The sequence below is a fragment of the Pterocles gutturalis genome, unplaced genomic scaffold (genome assembly GCF_000699245.1).
Source record: "Pterocles gutturalis isolate BGI_N339 unplaced genomic scaffold, ASM69924v1 scaffold16118, whole genome shotgun sequence".
Classification (NCBI taxonomy): domain Eukaryota; kingdom Metazoa; phylum Chordata; class Aves; order Pterocliformes; family Pteroclidae; genus Pterocles; species Pterocles gutturalis.
In genome coordinates, this window is record NW_010125876.1 from 32,890 (window position 1) to 56,318 (window position 23,429).

The 23,429-nt window shown below is 42.4% G+C and overlaps 1 protein-coding gene across 1 annotated transcript in view; it reads left to right on the forward strand.

Moving 5' to 3' along the window:
- Positions 1 to 2,195: 2,195 nt before the first annotated feature.
- Positions 2,196 to 23,429, forward strand: part of CACHD1 (cache domain containing 1) — a 65,323-nt gene continuing 44,089 nt past the window's right edge. Inside the window, exons 1-2 of the mRNA XM_010078757.1 lie at positions 2,196 to 2,258; positions 11,847 to 11,995. Coding sequence (XP_010077059.1) covers positions 11,988 to 11,995 — 8 coding nt within the window. The 5' untranslated portion in view covers positions 2,196 to 2,258; positions 11,847 to 11,987. The remainder of the gene's footprint in view (positions 2,259 to 11,846; positions 11,996 to 23,429) is intronic.

Consider the following 23,429-nt stretch of genomic DNA (forward strand, 5'->3'; position numbering starts at 1 on the left):
AAACAGAGGTCTGGAAGAAGAGGAAGTCTCAGTGTATGGGCAGCTTTTAAGAGTAGATGCCTCCCCCCGCTACCCCCTTCTTGGCTCTCTGCGACTTGTAAACTGAGGAGATTTATTGCTGCCCTTCCAAATGCTTCTTTCGAATTAAGAGTTCAAATTTCTGAAATTCCTGAAGACCTCAGGAGGGAGAGAGGGATAAGGGAAAGTGATGATGGTAAGTGGAGCAGAGCACAGGGAAGGGTTTTTCAGGCTGGGTTTGCCAGTTCTGGCTGCGTGTGTTCTGACCAGGAGGGAATCGGCTAAACCTGCATCAAGAAGATTCTTGAAGTCACGGACCAGTGATTACACTGTATTTGGATGAAATTTAGACTGCTTTACTAATTGCAGTCATTGCCAATGATTTGGAGAGCTGATTCAGCTGAATGTGTTGCTGTAAACATGAGTCTGAGCAATTTCACAACTATCGCGTCAAGGGAGGGACTCAGCGGGGTCTTTATGATTCACTGTCCCTCCCCAGATGTGGTGCTGCCTGCAGATGTTCTTGCCGGTGTATTGTCATGTGTCTGACTTAATGCCAATATATCGTATCCACTCTGTCAGTGAAATGCCAGCTCCCTTTGAGGATGGTAGAGAAAAATCCCATTGACTTTTTTTTTTATAAATCCTTTTATTCCTCCACAATCTAGGAATTTCTGCTTACATCACTGATTGTTGGTGTATTTGAAGTTGTAACACGTATTTCCCAGTAGTTCACCCTCTTCCCTACATGATGCACAGAAGTTCCAGTAAATGTCACAGAGGTACAACATTAAAATGCCCTCTTGGACCACCCGCTCCCGTGGAGCAGCCAGTGGAGCTCCTTTCCATATCGGCCAGCTTCCCGTGCTGTTGTTTCTCTGGTGTGCACTGCCAGCGTCTCTCGGGTTTTGGCTGTGTTTCGTAAAGAGTGCAGCATGTTGCAGTCACCCATCTTTGTAAGGCAGTGTTGGTGTTTTAATGAGGATCTGCTTGGAAAATTATTTCAGCTTCTGTACTGGATATCTTGCTTCCCTAGAGGATGTTTGATACGCTGTGGGGAGCTGCCCACTGATTTTCTTAAAAAACCTGAAAACCCTCCCTGCCCCTTGGTTACCCCCAGGCTTGCAGGGATTGGCATGCACCTGAGCAGGAGGACAGGAGAAAGTTAGGCGATCCTTCATAAAGTAATGGGCTTTTTTTTTTGCTTTCCAATATATAACGACCTAAATAACCTCAACTTATTACTATTATGTTTATGGATAATTAATAACCTCCACTATTCTTGTTTTGCATGATACCGTTCTCTCCAACCTCCATTGCGTTATGCAGGCACCGCATATTGCTGTAATACAGACAGCAAAGGAGTATTCTAGGGACACTTGTAGGTTTTCCAGTGGGGATGGTCCCACTGTCCCTAGGGGGAAAGCTGCCCTTGGAAATGAGAAACCTTAAAAGAGAAGCTTAGTTGTATCGGGTAAGCTTTTCAGGAATGCTGTTGGTATAACCCAAAATCCTTCCAACCTTATTTTTCAGTTTGGAAGCACAAGGTGTTGAGTGTTTTTTCTTCCATGTAAGCACTGTAAGTAAATGATGAGATTCGCATCCCTCTGGGAGCAGATGGGGAGCTTTCCCAGGGGAGGACACAGCTCCTTCACTTCTGTCTTCTGATACGTCCTTTTTTTTTTTTTTTTTTGCCATTGGTGATCCCAATTTCTTGTGTTGAAAAGTGCATCTCATTTTTCTCTTTTCCAGATAACAAATATGTCTAAATTCAGCTCACAGCCTCTTACGTGTTAGTTGAAAACAACAAGTACTTTTAAAAATAGTTATGTTGGGTTAAATGTTTAGCGCTAGAGTAGAGAACATAGTTTACTCAGGCAGCAGCTTTCAAATGCTAAATTTTTTTTTTTAGCACCTTGTGTCAATTTAGTAAATTAACAGATGTTTTGGAAAAAAAACTGTTATGTGTTTGCCTTCAAACCCAAAGCCATTCACTCTGATCCAGAAGCAGGTCTGTGGAGATGCGATTCCCCGCGGGCAGGCCTGCCAATAGACTCCCCGGGTGAAACGGTCCTTTCCCAACACAGATTTCCTCACCCGTGCGCCTTCTGGAGCTGCTTTAATGTGGTGCTTATGCCAAACGCTCTCTTAAGCATCCTTTCTGGTTTTTCTTGCAGAGGATATTCAACTCCTTTGTGTACACGGAGAAGATATCGAATGGAGAAAGTGAAGTTCAACAGGTGAGTCCGAAAGCCCTTCCGGGGCAACTTAGAGATTTCAGTTTGTCTGGATTTATTGGGGCCACTTTCCTAGGGTCCAGCACATCAGACAACCCATCTCTTTTTTGTGTTCTGTTGCATTTATTGTTACGTGGGCTGATGAGGTATTGGAGAGTTTTGCATTGCTATGGAAAGGTTTCCATCTCCTTTGTGTGGGTCCTTCGGTTAGAAACAGAAGAGCAGAGGCAGAGCTGGGGCCCTCATGTAGCACCTGACGTTAATTGACTAGTTTTGAGGTGGAACGTGTCTCTTTTAAAATTGTTTTAATTCAAGGCAAAACCACTGATGTTGTTTATGAATGTGGAAATGGTATCAATTGCAGTGTGTAAATATGGGTCAGCTACAGCCCCAGAAATAACAGTTGTGGTTGAGGGTTTTGTAATTTTCTGTGGGTTTTTCTTACGGGAACACATTTGAACATTGGACTCTCCCATTGAACATTGAGGTAGTATGTCTCAACACATGGGCTGTTTGCATTTTTAGACATGCATACATTTGGAAAACTCATTTTGGATCAATTTTAAAACAGATCAAATAGATCCCATTTTCTTCTTGAAGAAATTAAGGTACCAATTCTGTACGCTCGCAGCTGCGCCTCTGTGCTAAACGCAATGAGTTTTGGTAGAAGAGGCAGCCTGGGTGCCTGAACAAAGAACTGACTTTTCCTTCCAGTTCAAGCATGGACTCACTTGCACAAACCTCAGTGAGTAACCTGACCTTCCTAGACCCCTACCAAACCAGTTTTGATGTTCAGTAAACGGAACATTCTTTGGGTCTCCCCGAGGAAAAGGGAATTGCTCTTTAGCCATGCAGGTAGCCTGATCTGTGCGTGAGCTGCTGCTGCCGGTTTCCAAGACTGTATCGGTACGTTGCATGCTCGTGTGCATTAGAACTGGTTATACAACGTAAATTAACACTTTAAGTGATGGTTGCTGTCAAATAGTAAAATGACCAGACAAATGTTATTTTCCGAGGAGTAAGTCAAAGTAGAGCTTGGATCAAATGGGATTTTGAATCCCCGCACACTGTATTTAAACTTTGGGAGAGTTTTCGTTGGATAGCAGGGCTCAGCTCCTCTTCTGTTTCAGAAGAAATCTGGTGGCTTTTGATGAGATTCTGGCCAGTGTAGGAACTAAATTAATTTGCAGAAAATGGAATAGTTGAGGAAAAGTTCCAACCACACTGGGTTTTTGTTAAAGAAAGCCTGAGTCTTTAGTGTAGAAGACTTGTCCCGTACTGGCATTTTTGAAGGAAGTGTGCAATTATATTAAAAGATAACTTTGATAACCATAAGTGCATGTGATTAATGATCTCATATTTAAATTAGACTGTTAGATTGACATCAAACGAATTTTAAGGTAGATCTCCTGTGAGTGCTGTCATAAAAACGGCAAGGTTTATATTTAGAAAAAAAAAAGTGAAGTTCAGCTTTGGTGCTGCTTGGGTCTGCGTTAGGTGTTTGGTGGGATACAGAGGCGTGTGGGAAACAGCAGAGGAAACCAGAGCAACGCGTTCGTCCTGGTAAATTACACTAATTCTGGTCTTAACGACTGCTTGACCCTGCAGGTAATAGTGTCTCAACCCCAGTAATAGGTGTTATGCTTTACAGGAGGGTTTTCCTAGCTCTGGTTAGTTAGAAGACATTTGATGCAAGTTTTTCCTGAAGCTTGATCATTTTGTGGGGGTCTGTCCTACATTTTCAGTTTGGCTGTAGAAACACATTTCTGACTTTCAGTCGTCACAGCTGAGATCATCCCCTATAATACAAGAGTAGAAAAATGTGGGGAGGGGTAAATAAGCCAGGAGGACATTCCCTCCTCCATCTTTTTATTCCACTGCCTGTCTTTGTTATGCCACCATTCCCGGTTTGCTCCTCAAGTGAATCATGCAGAAGACTTTCCATATCCCTAATAATTATCCTTATCCTCTCCTGGGTTTGTTTGACTTTTGCTTTTTTTTTTTTTTTCCCTATTTTTTCCCTTATTTTTTTTTCTTAAGCAGTCACCAGTATGAATATCATGACATGGGGGGACAGCAGATGTACTGTTAGAACCCTTCAATTATTTTTTAAATCTCCTCTCTGCCAAGAAGCCCCCCAAATTATTTTTCTTTTTTGACAGCCTCTAGTTGGGGAACACATAATTAAGAGTATAGTGACATCCTCTTCTTTTCCTTAAGTGGTACCTTTTTACCTCTGGAGGTCCAGATATGTATGGCTGTGTATTTGAGTAGCTAGGGGTTTTTTTAAGTCATTGTTATTAATTTGTGCAATTCTGATTATGTTTCCATTATTAATTCGGGCATACTTTTTTGTTGTTGTTGATGTATTGGTGAAATATTATACATAATAATAACTACAAAAAAGCACCTGGATGCCCAAATTACGATCCCATAGAAGAAATTTGCTGCTGGGAAAGGCATCACGCTGTGGGTGCTGCCAGGCGGTTGGTTTCTGTGGTGCCCCAGGTGGGATGTGCACTCACGGTGATGGTTCAGCGGTGCGGACAGGGGACACATGCCGTGCTCGGCGTGATGCTGGAGCCCATCGTCCATCCTCGGAGGCTTCAGCTTCCCTCTGAGCATGCACGGGTGGGTCCTTGAGAGCAAAGGGACCACGAAAGGGTCATTGTCACCCAAGTTTAAAAGTTTAAATCTGAAACCATCCCAACGTTGTAGACGAAGGGGTCGCTGGCTTTGACATCGCTCTAGGGTAACGTTTTTATTGAGTATTTCTGGGTGGTCTGCACACCGCGCAAGGGCCATGTGGGCTAGATTATACGTATCAGATGGCTTTTGAAAGCCAAAAGTGTTTTGGGGAAACCAAGAAGCTGGATTTAAAACTGCTTTGAAGTCTCGACTATCGATTCTCCACTTAGGAAAAGACGCTGCTTGTTTCCCAGCCACAGATGTATGTATTCACCCTGAGTAGATATAAATAACTGTCTAAACACTGTAGGTAGCGTGATGAATTTGGAGCTGTCAGAGGAGAAAAACGAGGCCCCGGTGAAGCATAATTACTGTGGTTAAAAGCTCAACAGTGAAGTGGATAGAAGAATAATTGAGTACTTCTGTTTCATTAATAACCAAGTCTTTTAGCCCTAATGAATCACAAGCAATATAACCGGGGTTTTATGAGTAAGAGTAGTACATTGAATGGGATCGTCTTGAGCAAATGCAAACAAATGTAAGCAAATTAAATCCCCTGTCGCTCATTCCTGGTTTTGTCATTCATTAGCATTTTCTTAGCAACTGATACCCAAAGGCAATTAATTACGGTTTTATGTCAGCTGGGATTTTTTTCTGGCAGACCACTGAATTGTTGTGGGGGGTGGTTTTTCTTTTTATACCAAACTGTGTAAATAATGACTTTCAGTTTGTTGAGAAAGTGAAAAACTACAGCTGTTGGCCTTCAGGCCTAACTATTTAATACGCTTGGCTTTCTTCGTGCCACACAAAGAGTGGTTTACCTTTCGACGTTAAGCTGCCTACACTTTTGAGGTCTAGTTACAGAATTACTATTGTACGTAACAGATAAAACCGTTTTTGCTTTGAATAGGTTATTAAAAATTGGATGATAATTGCCAAAAACGGCTTGGATTCCTTTCCTGTAAGGTATTTCCATATCAGAGAACTCGCATACAGTGTGAAAATGTAGTGGTGTGAATGAGTGATGTGAATAAAGTGGAAAATGGTTAGTTTTATTAGAGGAAAATCTAGGTTAGCTGTTTTCAAGGAAGTCAGCATGTGTTCAGTGTCCTGCCAGACATCTGGTTTCTGCAGTATAGAGAATACGAAACTGGGCTCCGAGGAGGAGAGAGGATGGTGACGCAGCCTTCTGCAGGAGCGTGTTTACCAGCTTCATGCAGAAAAGTCCTGATGCACTGAACTCTGCAGAGAAGTTGGAGCACAGCAGCAACGACATCTTCGCAGAGCTTGTGCTGGTGAAGAACCCGAGCCACCTAAAGCCCACCTGGCTTTACAGCGCTGGCGCCTGTGACACGGATGAATGTATTTGCTCCCTCTGTCAGCAAACTAGAAGAAAGCGTCTCCCCTGTGGTGGGAAGAAGGATGCTTTTGGCTGCCATCCTGCTGCCTCGCTGTGTCACCCGTCAGCAGTTGGTGCCTACAGCTGACAGCTTCGACAGTCACAACAATCCCACGCTGGACTCCTGCAAAAACAGCACGACAGCCTCGGAGGAACCAAACGTTGTTCTCCTGAGCAATGTTCTTACTAGAAGCAGGGTCCTGACGTGCCTGCCCCAGGTGCTGTTCTGCCCGCTCAGGTTTTGTAGAAGTGGTAAGAGAAAGCTCGGCACTTGCCATAGTAGCTCTGCTCTTGGCCGGCAAGGCGCAGGGTGGTAAGACCTAGCTGGCATGTCGACGTGCTGTGCTTTAGGTTGGGTTGGATTTTTGTGCTTGCTTACTTTTAGAATGGGCGAAGAGCTTTCTGAACTCTTTTGTGGGGAAATACATCAGCGTGCTGAAAAATCTGGATTTTGCTGTTGAGCGTGACATCTCCTTGGCTACGAAAAGTGATACGCTTGCACAGTGTTGAATTTTATGTCAAGTAGTTGTGAGCCTTGTGATAAAAGGCTGAAGTGTTTAACGTGTTTCCAGAATGACTTTCAGGAATTGTGGCCCTTTCTCTAGTTTTTGTTGTGTACCATGTTGGACATCTTCCTTGGAGTAAGTCTTGGGAAGCCTTGCTGAAGTTACTGATGGCGGAAAACCTCAAATGAGTGCAGGTCTCTTTGAAGAAGTGTCCATTGGAGAGTAGTTTCCTGCATCCTGAATGAATGCTCAAGAGTATATTTTCAGTGTCATCCAGGGGAGCAGGAGTGCTTTGAATCTGTTAGAGCAGAGGTGTGGGAAGGAGCTGGGGGTGATTCTATGATCCTTTCCCGAGCCGTGTCCTGGCTGACCTCTGTGCTCTCCTGGGTTTGTCCAGAAGCAGTGGTTTCTTCAATACCCAAGCAGCTTAGGAATAAATATGTTGAAAATGGAATCTGCGGATGCACAGTAGTGTTAAGGTGTGATACAGCCGGAGGAGTGCCTGGTGGATGTTGGAGAAAGGTACTTTTGGTTCTTCTGGTTCACAAAGGGGATTTAAAAATAAAAATACTAACTAAACTCTTCAGTGTGTAACCAAGACTTTTCAAGGAGCCCAGCAGAGTTAAATCCCTGGCTGTGAGTGCATTATGGCATCCATGCCTGTCAGCCTCATTGATACATATTTTATACGTCGTCTTGAAAACATTAAAAATACCTTGGCTTTCAAGCTACAGCCAGAAATAAAACCTAACCTTGAAGCTCTGCTTTCCCTCAGTGCTCCCCGAAAAGGGAAGACTTCAGAGCCGTGGAGCTTTGAGGGGAACGAAGCTTAAAAAAAAAAAAAAAAAAAAAGCTCGAGGGAACGATGCAAATGAGGAAAACGTCTCTGGGAAAATTACAGAAAGTCACTGATGTTGTGATGAAAGGTTGTCAGTGGAGATGGTGACAAGTGAAGTGCATTACCCATGGGTGCTGCGGTAATAGAAACAGGTGTTACCGTCCAACCTGTCTGCAAACTGGAAAGGCTTTGGCTGCGCGCCAGCTGCCAAAAAAATTATATATTAAAAAATAGAGCTAATGGCTGCATTGTTTGGAGCAAGCAACATTTCTTGTTATTCGGTTCCTTAAAATTAAAAATAAAATACAGAAATTTGGAAAAAAAAAATATGGGAATGCCAAGCAAGGCTTTCCTCCCCCTGCCTTTGTTTTAAAACGAGGTGAAGAGCACTTTGAGAATTGACCCGAGGATAATAGCATTTTATGTCAATCTCAAGGTATCCAGATCTCTTTTAGTCTCCATTAAAATGGGTGAATCTGAGCATTTCTGTGGGAGCAGAAAACGCCTGTCACACTTGGTACCTACCCACCGGTATACCGAGTGTGGGGTGCCAGCCACCAGCCCCTTTTGCGTGCCTCAGTCGGGACACAATTTTCCATTTTCCCTTAAAAATGTTTTAAACAATTATGTTGAGATGGTTTCATAGTTCAGTGCTCTGTCCTTTCATTGATTGTTATCTTTTTTTTTTTCCTGTCCCTTTGAGGTTTTGTAACCGCTGTGGTGTGGGTCTTGCATCCAGCAGTATGTAACGGTGATTTAGCTCTGGGCAGGTTGGAAATATGTTGGAAAAATAGTTTTGGTTCAAGATTTGAGTTTTTTATTTAGAAAAATGAGAACCTGATGTAAGCCTGCAGCTTTTTATTCTGACAGGCTCTAGCAACCGAGTGCATCGCTTTGCAAACAGAATAATATTTCTGAGCTAATGATGCGAGTGTGCATGCATGCATGGGCACGCCAGGCAGAGATGAGGAGCTGGGAAGTATGTATTATTTTTTGCTGTTGTTTTAATCACTGAGAGCTGGAATTCCTGTTTGCTGTTGTGGATTTTTGTGCTCCAGTGAAGCCCAACTATGGAAGAAAAATTAAGTTAGTTTTGTTGGGCTTCATCTGGATTATACTTCTCCATTTGATGAATTAGAACCATTTGGGTTTAGTGATTTTTTTCAGCTGATTGGTGTGTTCCCATTAAGTTCTTAACATGGTTTATTCATTGTAGCCAATTTTAATTGGAAAATTGCTTTCAGATCATCTTACCATTGGTGACTTTTTTGATTTAGCTGTTTTTAAAGTGGTTTCGATTGTTGGGAGTGTTCTCTTGCTATCAGAGGGCAGTATTTTTAGGGTTGTTCAGATCAGACAAACTCAGTTCTTCCAGCCCTGCCTATGTCTGCGGGCAGGGAATAGATGTCTGTGCAGCTCTGGGAGGCTTCAGGTCCCTTGTTGCTGACATGCACTTGACTCTCTGCCCCGACTGAAGTGTTGGATCTCGTTTAATAAAAGTAATGTAATGACTTTGAGCCCTTCAGAGGTTTTTTCCATGGGAGATGAGGTTTAGGTACTAAGCATTTGGTTTTTATCAGCTTCTGAGGTATGGGCTCTTCTGAAAAAGAGATTTGTCAGATCTTCAGGCTTCACACAGCGGGGTGAAATTCAAAGGCTGTGGGATGCTTTTATCGTTCAACCTGGAAGGTGAAAACTCATCAACACCAAAACCTCATCTTGTACAGCATTCATTTGTCAGAGAAACACAGGGATTCCAAATGAGTCCTTCTGCTCCGTGCTGGTTTTGTTACTGCTGGTGATGGTCGTGTGGCCCTTTTTTCAGCAAACTTTTGCTCTCTCCCCTTTTTGTGATTTCAGGTAAGGAAACCAGAAAGAAGTGTTATAATTTTTAAGTATCTGGTTTACATAGCTTAAGCAGAGGCATTTCATTTCCTCAGACTGAGAGAGGAACTTTGTAACCGTGAAACTTAAATGCTTCTATTTAGGAAATTTGGCTTGTGTGTGTTTGAGACCCTCCAGAAGAACACCCTTCTCAGGGACACGTTGGAGGATTATGGTCAGACAAAGAGAGTTTACTGGAAAACGGAAGAGCAACTACCCAGCAGCTTATTATCTAACAACTGGGAGCAATTTAATAGTGTTGGATACCTAACATGGAGGAGACTATTAGTAGTCCTCTGGTGCCTTGGCAATAAATCATTCTACAAAACTAATTAGGTATAATTCTGCAAGTCATTTGAGCAAGGTCTTATTAAAACCCGTGCTCCTAGGAGACCTGTCGTTGAGCTGCAGCATTCGCTGGGGACAAGGGAGGCAAAGGCATTGCTGTTGTCAGTGCGGGCCTTGTTATTCGCATAACGAAGTAAATCATGATGAAATGTCCTGTTAATAATAGTTAGGAAAGACATTAGTCAGTCCAGAGGATGCGGAACAACCGCCCGCGTTTCTCAGCGCACAAACGTAGCGACACCGTTACATCATCCTCGCAGAGTCTGGAGTGTGCAGGGACCAGGAGAGATGGGTGTTATGAATTCACGAGCTAACTTCGGCTCTGAAAAAAGTTTGCAGAAATGCAAAATGCAATATTTATGAGTATCCAGCCCTGCAGTAGATTGCTTAGAGACAATTCTCTTCCATTTAGGATGCGTCTGGCGGGTGATGAAGTGTAGTGGATATGTTAGTGTGAAAAGGGACTGAATGTGCTGGAACAAATTTTGTATGTGCCTGATCCACTTTTCTGAATTTCTCACTTGGAATGACAGGAGCAAAAGTCTCGGTAAATGTTTCTTGTAAACCTGATGCTTCCTAGTAACCGTGTTTACTGTCACGTTTGCTCAAATAACAGCCACAAATTTTCCTTTCCAATTTTCTCCTGCAAAGTAATTAGTCAGACTCGTGGAGCGCTTAATGAACTGGACGTAAGGGAGCCCGTATCCAACAGCACAGGAGTGTCCCTCGGCCTGTGATGTCCCTTCTTGGGCTCTGCCCGTGTTAACACTGTGCCTTCGGACTGCTTCCGACCCGCCTGGCACAGGGGGAGCACCGGGCTCTCCCCGCAGAAGGCACGGGCACCAGCGTGCCTTCGACTCACACGCCAGCAAGCCCCGCTGCAGAGCTCATTAGTATTTGCAAAAAATTTGTTGACTTGATTTTTTTTATTTTTTTTTTTAAGAAACATTTAAAGAGAAGGGCTAAAGTACCCGATTTGCTATTTCTGAAGGTAGCCACTCTGATTTTTTTAAAGGCCTGAGAATTGCTGGGGAGGGATGACAGTCTATTTGTTTTCACTTTCTGAAAGGAGAGAAATATGATCCTCTGCTCTTACAAGTAATAGCGTAACCTCTAAACTTGGTCGTGATTTATAAGTGGCTGCCTTCATCAGAGGGACCTCTGACAACAAAAGACTCGTGGAAGAATCTCACCTGTGCGAGACAGTTGTTATTTTTTCTGTTATAATACAATGTCGGTTACAGATTTTTCATTTTCTTGTTGAAGTTTGTAGTTAAAACTTGTAGCTTATGACTAGCAACAGTGAGCTGCTAGATTGATGAAGAAAATCTCTGGGAAGAAGCTCAGCTGAGAGCCCATGGTGCCCCCCGGGAAAACAGCAGGGGATACAAAGAAAAAGGCAAGAACTGGGATGGCGTATTTTGCCCAAATTGTAAAGAGGAGAACTACGTGAAAGGAGCTGTGAAATACTTCTGCACAGATCCACGTGACTGAGGAGGCTGTTGATGAACAGAGAAATATTCATGGCAGTCTTTGGGGCTGCCTGGATCCTGAGCTTGTTCCCTTCAGTAGATTCAGTGCACTGGCAGAGGTACCGCCCGTCCAAGTGTCTGTTCTTAATGAAAGGGACGTTTGATGTAAGGGAAATTGCACTTTTCATGCATGCAAAACTCTGTGTCCAAGTGCCCATTGCTAGATGGTAAATGTATGTTATCTTTTTGTATCGACTGCTTTCTGTGCCTGATATTATTAATTACTTGACTTCACAGTGCCTAGCCCACCAAAATAGAAGTACAATGAGCAAAGCAGACAGCTATCGTCTTTAACATGTACAGTCTTTGTTTTCCATTTAGGTTGGTTAATAAGGAACAGGGTAATACAGAGAAACAGGCTTAATTTCAGTCTTTCTTCTTCTTCTTGTTTTTCAGTTAGCAAAAAAAATTCGTGAGAAATTTAACCGTTACTTGGATGTAGTGAATCGTAACAAGCAAGTCGTGGAAGCATCATATACTGCTCATCTCACGTCGCCCTTGACTGCCATCCAAGACTGCTGTACTATCCCGCCATCTATGATGGAGTAAGTATTACATTCTGAAATTATACTGTCATTTAATATGTGAAGAAAAAGGATTATGTCTTTGCAAAATAGCCTGAATTTTCTGCCACTCTTGATAACTGAAAAAGGGGGAAGACAGTACTCCAAAGGTGCTCCTTACCTTGTCCTCATATTTTTGCACAGTTCTGCTGTGCACACATTTAATGAGGAGCTCTAACAAGAACTGGTACTCAGCTGCGATGGGTTGTAAAATGAAACAAAAAGGAAAAAAGTCTGTTCAACCCTTAATTGCATGGAATAGTCTTCTATACAGAATGAGTCTGTGTATATCCAAGATTCCATTTTTGTATCGAGACGCTGCTGCCCCTGAATAACTCTTCTGAAGCTGGTCATGGGACTTTTTTTTTTTTCTCCTTTGAACTGCAGTAACCAAAATCACGAGTTGGTCAGTACATCACATGCTAAAAATATTGCATTACAGTTTAATCAAGTTGACATGCTGCTGTTTGATAGGCAGAGGTTTACCGAAATTGAGTACATTGCTTGGAAACTGAATTGGTTCATGTTCAGTTTGTTTTGTTTTCAGATACAGGAGTTTTGAATAGTCTAAATCCAGGCAGTTGGTTGTCTTTAATCATGTTTTATTATGCTGCATATTTGCAAAAACTTCTTTGAGTTTCCTAGTGTAGGAAGGTGTGATAGAAGGTCTGATTTTTCCCATAGAAGTGTAATAATTTCTTTTAAATGCTCAACATTTTGAACATTTACTTCTGTATGCCCTAGAAAAGAATGAGACTAACTTTCAGTTTATGCAAACCTTGATTACAGAGTACATTTTCATTGTTTCTATCTCAGTCTGATTTAAAAACATTGTAGAGAGAGGAAGGTAATTTGAGTAATAAATATTAGAAGACTTTCTGCAATGTATAAGGCAGATTTCTCTTAATGACAGCGTGCTTTCATCTTTTCCGAAGTATGTCATTTTGTTGATGTAAGGATTTAAAATGTTCACTACATTCAAATATGCAGTACAAGCCACTTGCTTCTTTTGTGTTTGTTTTGATTGGCATGAAGGTCAGAAACCTCGACAGTGTTAAGCCTCGGGTGGCTCCCAAGAAAGGGTTACCTTGCTGGTGGGTTGTGTGTGGGTTTAGTGGTCTCAGTGTGGTACCTACATAAAATGCTGGCACAGCTGGGGGTCAATGGCCGGACTGTTGTCAGCATTAGTAGAAGGGTCAAGAAATAGTCAAGGATGAAAATTTTTCTGCCCTCTGATCTCTCCGTGCAGGAACCGCCAGCCAGCAGTAATGCCTTCCAAGCACGGGGTGAAGAGAAGGAGGAATGAAGAGATTTATAACCCCCTTGTCAATGTTGCATCATTTTTCCTTTAAAGAAAAAAAAAAAAGAGAGGTCTGCTCTTAGTCTGGAAGCTTTCATGAATTTCCTTTCACTTTGTCCTCCAAAATTACTTAGCTTGGAAGTGCTTTAGAAATTTCTTTAGCTGTGGTGGACTTGCATAAGGATCCTTCACAGCGAGTGGTTTAAAAAACGAACCGGAGGTTGCAGCTGGCAAAGCAGAGAGGTGAATTTTCTATTTGCAGAGCTCCTCGTTCAGGCTCTACAATATGATTCTCATTATTCAATTACTTGGCTTGATCATATTAAATCTGCTAAAGTGGTTACCAGACCAGTCTGTCAGTCTGCAGGATCTTGCAGACAGCACTTCGCAAGAGCCAGTAGGGTTGAAGAACAGCAGCTTGTCAGGCCATCCGAAATACACCCACTGCCATCTTTAGGGAATTGTCTGCAAGAGATTGTTGACAGAAACTACTAGAAGTTCAGATACCTACCTTAATGGCCTGATTTTGGGGAACTGGAACAATATGTGTGTTTAAATGTGGATTTAGGAATTATATTTAAAACACAGACACAGGTATCTCCCACCTGAATATTGTGATCTTATTTTGAAGGCTGCTGAGTTGCTTGAACTCTTCCACCTTGAAATTTTGGACTAACGTGGTCCAGCTCTGAGGAGGTCAGCACTAGTGAGGAGTTAAGTTAGGTGTGCTTTTGCTGGTGACACCTCACCTTTGTTGTCTAAAAGATGTGTGTTAGTGTTGGGCAGAAGAGTGCTGCAGTTAGAGCAACAATAATTATAATATTTGTGTTAGAGCATTGATGAGCTACTGCTACTCTCTTTCAGGAGGTGCTTTGCTTTAGTTTGTAACTTGAAAATGTGTGTGTCCTTAGGGCTGTGGTTTTTCTTTCAGGAGGGTTGTGAAATATTTGTGTTACAACTGCTTAACTCTGTGTATTCTTTTTCTTGGTGTAGGGAGGTATTTCATCATGTGGCCTCTTTACTTGAGTAAACATTGGGTGCAAGAACAGTGTCAGAAGCACATTATCTTCAGGCTATATTTTTAAGGTAGATTTGAAATCCTGTCCCACAATATTTAAGGTTGTTTATTCACAAGGTGTTCAGCCCCTAAATGTACGATGCCATTTGTAAATCTGAGGGCACTTTATTCCTCCATCAGCCTTTTACACTGCTGTCTGGCTTAGTGATGTTGCTTTAGGGATGTAGCAGGTTTGGGTTTGTTTTGGAAAAATTACAAGAGAAGGTATTTACCCTATCTGTGTAAAGTAGAGATGATGAATGATTGTGTAGAGAGAGGGGTGATTTTGAGTTTTTTTTAATGGCTTGGTATCTTTAGTTTGTATTTGTTGTTAGCATTAGCAAAATTATCCGTGGTGGCCTTGTATTTGCTTGGATTGGTCTTGAAAATCTGAGCATTGGCTTAGAAGATAATTTGCAGTGTTGCTTGAGATAAATAGTGAGAATACCACACCTGGTGACTATAAATAAATGATATGAAATAGGATTAACAAAGCACAAACTGGGATATAAAATGAACCTGGCATTTAAATTGCTTATTTAGGCGAGTAGTGAGATACGAGAAGGAAAACGGTATTTATTTTATTGCCATTATGTGATGTTGGCTTTCACAGTGAAGAGTAAGTTTCCATGTGACTGTGATTCCAGTCCATAGTGACTAGTTATGAATTAAAATTAACAGCCTGACTGTGCGTTTGGTTGCTGTATTATGTCCAACATACACAGACCTAACTAGTTTAAGTACTAGCAATTGCATGGTTTTTCTCCCTACCGAGGTAGGTTTGTGCAATGGAATTACCTTGTTTTGGAAAGTGCTGAAAAGATATTATTTAGAATATGCACGAACAGCTTGATGAGGCAGTGCGGTTGGTGGCTATTGAGCAGTTTTGCAAAGGGATTTTTCCATGGGCCTTAATTCAACAAACATTTACTCACACTCTTCTGCTCATCTGGCTTACCAAAGCGCTTGTGTAGATGGAAATCAATCACACACTTACAGATACATGCAAGTACTGCTATAGCAGAGGTGGACTGCTAGCCTGGAGCAACGGAGCAGGGGCTATGTGTTTTTCTTCAGTTTTTGCTGTTCCTTGCTTCAGATCTAGCTGTTTGCATTTTCAGTTCTACTTAATTAAGGGGATGGAAAAAAACATGATGGCAATGGGGGAAGAGCAGCAGTTGAGAAGAGCAGCCAGAGAGCACAGCTTTCAGACAAGCTCAGAAGCGGATGGTAGGAAGATCCCACATCTGCCCTACCCTCTGGGCTGTGGTTGTGTCCCTGGGGTCAGCGCCTGCAGACTTGCTCCTTTTCCCAGGGCCGTGTGCTGCGCCGAGGAAGCACCCAGAGCAGTTGGGCAGAGTCAGTGCTCCAACCAGGCAGAGTGAACATGGATAAAGTGCTCTGGGCTCTTAGCAAAATGCATGGGTAAACTGATGGGAGATAAGGCAAATGGATGTCAAGTGATGTGCATCTTCTAATCCTTGAAGAAATCCCTGCTGGAAAAATAAGGCTGTTTCCCCACTAATAAAGGGTGCTGAAGAAAAGGATTTCACGCTGTCTGCAGACATTCCCTATCATGATGGAATGGGGTGGTTATTTACAAGACAATGTTTTAGTTAAAGTACCTTCCTTCCTAAGAGGAGAAATACCTTTGGGTAGAAGACAGTGTTTCCTGTCTGTCTGGCCTGAGATGCTCCATTCCCAAGACAGCCCTCGGTAGGAACTCTGGGAAGTGACGTGGCCTGATGTGCATGGGGTGCAGGTGGGACTACAGCAAAGTGGCAGCAAGAGGGTAGGGGCAAGAATAAACAGAGTTAGTTTATCAAAGTACTGAGCACCTGCAGCTTCCCTGCACCTGCAGTGGGAGCTTACGGGGATACGTGTCAGCTGTGACAAGCATCTAAAGAGGAATTTAAAAAATGGGTTTTGGGAAACTGATTTGGAAGTGTTTGCGTGGGGTTGTAACTTTGCAGGTCTGTGTGGTCTGACTTGTGAATGACAACTGAAATAGCTTTCCTCGTAGCGTTGGGCTGGATGGCAGCATGCAGATCAAATGGGTGGCTTATTGAATATTTGCAGATGAAAGAAAATCAAACTCTTTCCACACAAGGAGTAAGTCTGATGATGTGTGTAACATTTGAGTATTCAAAATGCCTTTTTCAGGAGCAGCTGAGATTGATGCCAGCTAGCTCTTGCAGGAGACTTTTCAGAAGTAGCTTTATATATTTCCAGCTTTGCCAGGTAAGTTAAAGTTGTGTTTGCACAGTAAGTACACACGAGGATGCATTTGCAAGTACATGCTTTACAGAGTTGGTGCTGTAGAGCACACTCCAGTGATTTTCTCAACACAGCAAACCCCTGTGTATCTGCAGGAAGATTACCTTCCAAAAAAAAAGAGGCTTTAAGTTCTTATTCAGATGTATTTGTGAGGAAACACACAGCTACCTGTGCAGCTTCTCCCACAAAAACCACGGAGATAATGCTTTTAAAGGGAGACAAAAAAAATCTTCCCTAACCCAATCTCGATCCCTCTCCTCTCCTGCCCAGTTTTAAGACCCATCACGCTCTGCTCTGCTGCAGCATTTCATGTGCTTGTGTCTGTGAGAGAAGGTAGGAAGCGGTTTCCTTGAGTTGCCCACAATTGGGACCTGAGCGGGGAGAAGGGCAGAGTTGCCGCGCCGGGAAGCTGTCCCGCGTGGTGCCTTGCTGCTGCGAGGGGTGGCATGGCCGACCGCGGTCCCCCCACAGCCCTGCACCTGCAGATGGGACATGAATGCACGTGTGCTGGTGGAAACATCCCCCGTTCTTCTTGCTGCTACCCTGGAGAACAGCAATGAGTTTCACTGTGGGTTTTTATGAGAGGTTGTCACAGGTCTTAAAAAAAACATGCGTTTAGAGGTGCATCGCTGTTCATTAATGCTCTTGCTTCTGCTGCTCACGTATATGTTTCAAGGTGGCTGGAAATCTGCTTTTGTTCTGTATTTAACTGTGCTGATAAGAGCTTAGGGAATGCATTTAGCTAAATTTGTGAAAGGAGGTGGAATGGAGAAATATTTGTTGGTAAAACACACTACTTGGCAGTGTTGAGTTACAAGCATTAATAGAGCTGTTTGAATAAGTGGGTTTACAAACCTATTTTTGAAAATCATTTACTCCCTGACTGCGCTACAGCCTTCAGAAGTGGTCTGGTTTTTTTCTTTTTTAAACAGATGGTTAAATATTTGCTAATGCAGTTCAATTTTATCGCAGCTCTTTCTGTGTTTATCTTTCCTCTCCGTGCAGTTAAGTGGGAGATAACGGGAATCCCATTCAGTTCCTTCCCTTGTGCAATATCTGGAGAGCTGTGCTTCCACAGGAGGAGTGGGTGGGCCCCACTGACTGAAAATTGAGGTGTATTTGCTGTTCTCGTGGAGTCTCAGCCTGCAATAGTGCATGTGGGTTTCTAGAAAACGTGGGGAGTGTGCATAGTGCTAGTCTTGGCATGACCTTGTTTTGTCCCTAAACTCTAGCAGATATTTGTGAAATTGCTCTCTTGGACTGTTGCTTTTAATTCCTAAATGTGTTTTCCTCATGAAAAAAGTGGGTTTTGGAATAGTTTGTGTTACTGGGTTGCAGTCCTCCTTCCAATAATACACTTTCCTTACAGCTGAGAGCAAATATATGTTGACTTTGTCAAGCTGTAGTTGAAATAATTGGAATAACTTCTGTGCCTTGCCAGACAAAACTGGTTAACTGCATCATCAGTAGCTTTTTTTTTGTTGTTTAATTTATTCATAAAAACATTGTTTTCCAGCATTCTGTTTAGATGCAGTGGGAACCATATATTTAGGTGTGTAAACTATGAGTTAAAATCTTGCCTTACAATCAAGAAAAGAAGCCTAGTTGTGAATTTCAAAGGAAATGCTGGCTTTTCAAGGAACTTATGTAATTTCATTTGCATACTAAAATGAGCTTTAAGTTTGTATGAACGGAAAGGGAGGGAAAGAAATGAGTCTTAAAACAATGAGAACCCCTCAGTAGGTGCTTAAGTGTCATTCTTATACGCAGCTCCCTCATTTTTCCCTCTGCTGAAATGATACAAACGAGGTTGATTTACACTGTAAATTCAGGGCGAACCAAAACCAATTGGAACTCACTTGAGTGCTGTTTTGATGTAAGATTCAAAGCTTCTGCAAATTTATTTTATCTTCTCTACTTGCTGATCTCCTGCTTGTAAATCCTGTTGAAGGAGAATAAAAATGAGCGCAGCCTGATGGGAATTTCATGTCTGAAGTTCAAAGCGGTTTTGCACATCAGAGCCGACGTCAATCAAATGAACATCTTGCAAGCTAGGCAGGGAGCGCGTTTCTCCATGGGGAGGAGATCAAAGTGGGAGTCGCAGCTCTGTTTGCTCCCTCGGGATGCAGTTTCGACCGGTTGTTCATTAAAGTGGATCCAGAAGGAAGGGCTCTTTAGAGAGAGGCAGGGAAAGGGGGATGGGGTGAGCGGGCACGTCTTGAAACAGAATTTCAGCCAATGTCTCTTGCTCACATTTAAGTACAAAACCTAATTACCTCTAAATACAGGGTTTGCTGTGTTTGCCTGGTAAGGATTTTGGAAGACTTCCTAAGTGTTGGCTGTGGTGTTATCACCTAGAACGTTTTGTGCCAAATCTTGGATGAGACCTCGGTCAGCCGTCGCTCTTATCATCCACCTCATGGTCTTGCTGCTGGCAGAAGTGATAGGCACTGGTGAAAATTAAGTCTCCTTTCTGGAGAGAAAGGGTGGTGACCAACACTTGTCTGCAAATCTTAAAGTATTGAAGTTTTTGGGTTTTTAACTTCTTCCAAAGGAAGTGATGGGAAGATTTGTACATTGAAAAATGTGTGAGGTATAAATACGTGGTAGGAGAGGTAAAACCAGTAGTTACAGCCAAGAATATCAGGGTTTACTGTAAACGCCACATGGCAGTGTTGAGGCTTTGGTTTTAATTGTTGCTTTAATGGTGAAGATTGCCAGATAGGTTAATAGCGCCTTTTTAATTGAAACAACTTCCAGGCACCTAAAAGAAGCACGTGGAAAATTCCTCAGTGTAATTAAAATGATCACAAATACTGCAGTGTGAATTTGGCACAGTACTGCCTTTGCCCCGTTTCTGGTCTTGGTTTTCTGAGGACATACATTTGCGATGGGAGCTGGTCTCTTCTCGAGTTCCTTGTATCATGGAACCAGTCACACTTTAAAAATACACACCGCTGCAAGGGGCAAAAAGTCAATTTGAAGGCAAACTGCCCCTGAAAAGAGATTTGAAGTAGATGTCCCATGTAGCTCAGTCTGCAGCAGTCCTTGCTCGGGGATGACAGGTGTGTCTGGGGGCTGGTCTTTGATTTATGGGGTTTAAAACAATTCTTCTTCTGCATATTTTATTTATATCATTTTTTTCCATTAAGCGTATTCTCTTTTTGCTACTTGTGTGCTGTAGCAAGAGAAAGGAGGGGTGGGCTGGGCTGCAGTAATTTCTTCTTTCCTTTTCCAGCTCTGCTGCAGATTGTTTAGGAATTTTTGTCTTCATTTTCCTGATGGGTAACCTAATACTTGCTTACCAAGAAAAGCTGAGGGACTTTGTTGATTTTTGCATTAAAGTGCTTCAGCATGCTTCAATAAGGAGTGCAATGTAAACAGGGTGTTTGTAGCTGGAACACCGATCGCCGTGGCCTGTGGCGATGGGTTTGGGGCTGCAGGAGCGCCCGTGGCGGGGCACTTGAGGGTTATAAATTTATTTTTACCTTCCTAGAAACCGTGCCAGAGTTGGACCTGGCATTCATCTGCTGAAACCCCATGTTAATATCTGTCGTGACGGAGAGACCTGAAATTCAGTTTGGCAGCTTTGTGTGTGCTGAGAAAGGATGCCGCACTACACTCAGTGTTTTGAATCAAGATCCATACAACTTCCCCACTGGGTAATTTAAAGCGAGTAGTTTGGGTGGTGTGAGAACTATATGTCAGGATACACGTCACCTTGAGTGAGTGTCAGCGGTGACTTTTGACATAAAATGAAACTGAGAGGAAGATTCCAGACAATTTTGAATTAAACCCCAGCGTTTACTGCCTGTGTTCAGAGGCATGAATAATGTTAGTGGCTAGAAGGGTATCCTGTTGCCATCACTAATAGATTTTGATGGGAGCACTGGGACAATTAGCTAACATCCTGAGAAGTCATTATCTCTCCCTAAGAGTTTGTTCTTTAGTATTCCTTGGAAATATCCCTTTAGCATGGAGATGTTTAGTTTGTAGTCTCTATCTCTTCTCTGTCTGGTTTTGCCCAAAGATAAACATGCTTTTTGTGAAACCCATCCTTAATCAACCTCAGTCTTGAGATTCTTTAGCCAACTAAAAATCGACAACATTTTTGCTTCCTTATCAGGAGCTGTAATTTTTTGAAGTGGTTACATGTTAATGGGGATAGGAAAAGCCACAGCCTTGATCTGAGAGATACGTTTCTCTGAAATGTGAAGTCTTTTCCTTGATGGAGAGGACATTGGGGAGTTTTCAGAGAGCAGGTTGCCAATAATCTCAACAAGCAGCTCCCGGCAGAGCGGATGAGCCCATGCAGAGCTGCAAGCCATCACGGTTTGGTAGCTTTCCGTGTCTGACATAAAATCCCTTCTTGATCATACAGCCTGATGGTGGTGGGGTCTGATCAGGAGAACAGGAGGCCTTTCTGTCTGTCTGTCCATCCGCTTCTCTCTCTCTCTCTCTCTCTCTCTTCCTTGCCGTGAAGAGCGAGGATAATGCAGAAGATCATCAAAAGGTCTTTGCCCCGTTCTGAGTCTTGAATGAAAACCCCGGTGCTGGTGGAGTGCTGTTGATGACACTGTTTTGTTTGAAATGCCAAAAGCACCAAACATCTGTGTCCAATGAGGACCCCACAGTACTTTTTGTAGAGCAAGGCGTTTAGTTGCCTGTTCTTGTTCCGGCATTTTTGACTTCGCTCATCGCTGAGTGGTTTTGATGTGTTGAGCAGCTGCCACAATTGAAGATCGTTCTCCAGTGATGAGCAAGTTCATAATTACGTGTGTTAGGTGGGGACGGAGGAGGGCAAGTGGACTTGCAGCTTTGCAATTTAAAAATATTTTTTCCCCCCAGTATTTATATATGTATATAAAAATATTGAGCAAAGTTGATAGAGCTGTGTTCAAACTGCATTTATTCTACATAATTTTTAAAGTGTATAGAAGGCAGTTAATTATTTCCAAATATACATGTTTTGGTTTTTTTTCTGTTCCCCTCAGTCTAGGTTTGAAAAGCGATCAAAAAATGTTGGTGCCTCAGTAACTAACCGGTAGTCTCACTCATCTCCTTTAAGAACAACACAGTTAGTTTAAGATGCATGCGGTGTTTATGGATATAGATTAAACTCATTTTAAAGCATGCCAGTTTAAGGAGACCTTGTTTTCATTGGTATTTCTACATGGCAGTGATGCTATTGCAATTAAGCAGGTAGTAATCCGTAATGATCACTTTTTTGCATATTCAAAAATTCTATTTGATTAGAACCTCTTCAGATAGAGCCTCTACTCTGACTCTTGCCTCTGTAAAATGAGACTTCTTATGATTCTGCAAGAAAATCCTACTAACATATAGTTTTCTTATCCTTAGTTAGTTCTCACAGATCTCTTCTAAGTCACAAAAGGTTCTTCTACAAAAAAGGTTCTCCTGCATCCCACGTGCGACGACCCCGCAAACCAAGGGATGGAGGCTCTCAGCAAATCCTGCATCTGGGTGGCTTGGGGCAGCCGCAGCTGCCTCGCTGTAGGATGAAATTATTTTGAATTGGGCTGAAAAAAAAATATATTGAATTAGGAGAGTTTTAGTTTGCTTAAAAAGCCTTTCTTCCTGTGGTCATAACTTGAAATTTCTTTGTGGTAACCAGTTCCATCTGTCTGTGGGTTTTGTTTCTGTTAATTGTTGTTGTAAGGGATGGTTTAGAAGTGCACTGTTTTATTGTCTGTGTCTACGATCCCCAGCCCTTACAGCAAGCACTCTGTAAGGACAGAACCAGAAAATCAGTGTCTTTCCTTTCCTACTGGCTCCATATTTGCTGAAGTAGTTGCAACTCCCTGGATTTCAGTTTCCTAATTAAAATCCTCGGCCAGAACCAGGGTGTGTGTTTTTCGTTCCCTTTCGCTCTCAGTATGTCTGGCCTCCATTATGTAATTACATATATACATGGGTTTGTTTGTGTGTGTACATACACGTTTGTGTACGTATATGTGGGTATATGAAAAAATGTAACATCAGCTTAAACAGTTAAGTGCAGTTGACAAGAAGTGATTAAATCAAGAACCTTAGGCACATATATAACACAGGCATGCACTGAGGGAAAGGGAGAGAATCAGAACGGCTCTGGGTGAGTGGTGGATAGACGTAAGCCAGCGATTGGTGTGCCATTAACATTAAGTAAACTGGTCGGTATCTTTTGATGTAGCTGGTTTTTGTGTAATTTGCTGTTTTAGTCCCGACAGGACTGAACAAACCCCTGCTCTGCCCGGTTTCTCTCCAAGACTTTGTTCCTATCGGCTCTCGTGCCAGCGAGGCTGCTGAGGCTCTTCTTCCAGGGTGGGGTTTTTGCAGACCTCGCTTGCAGGTTGTTGTAATTTCTTAGTAATACGTTGATGGTAGAAAAATTCCTTGATAGGAAGCAAATCGGTTTGTGAAGTACTAGAATAATCAGATCATAAATTAAATGTCATTGAAGAGTTCAAGGTCACAAAAGCGTTAACAAACCAAACTGGCCTATGTGGATGACACAAAACTGCATTTGAGTCCTTGAAAGCTTCAGAAGAGTTTCCAGTTATTTATAACCCTTTAAAACCCTTTTTATTGAATTTTTTTAAGATATTGGTTTAATTATATTTTATTGTCATTAGAACTATGCACTAGAATACTTTTTGCGTTAGAGTTATGACTGTGTTTGAGTTATTCAACCTAACCAAAATGTAATGGAACTTCAGACTGTCAAGTTCTTTCCGCTATTTGGAAGGTAAATCCTGAAGTTGTGGTACAGAAAACAGGTTTAT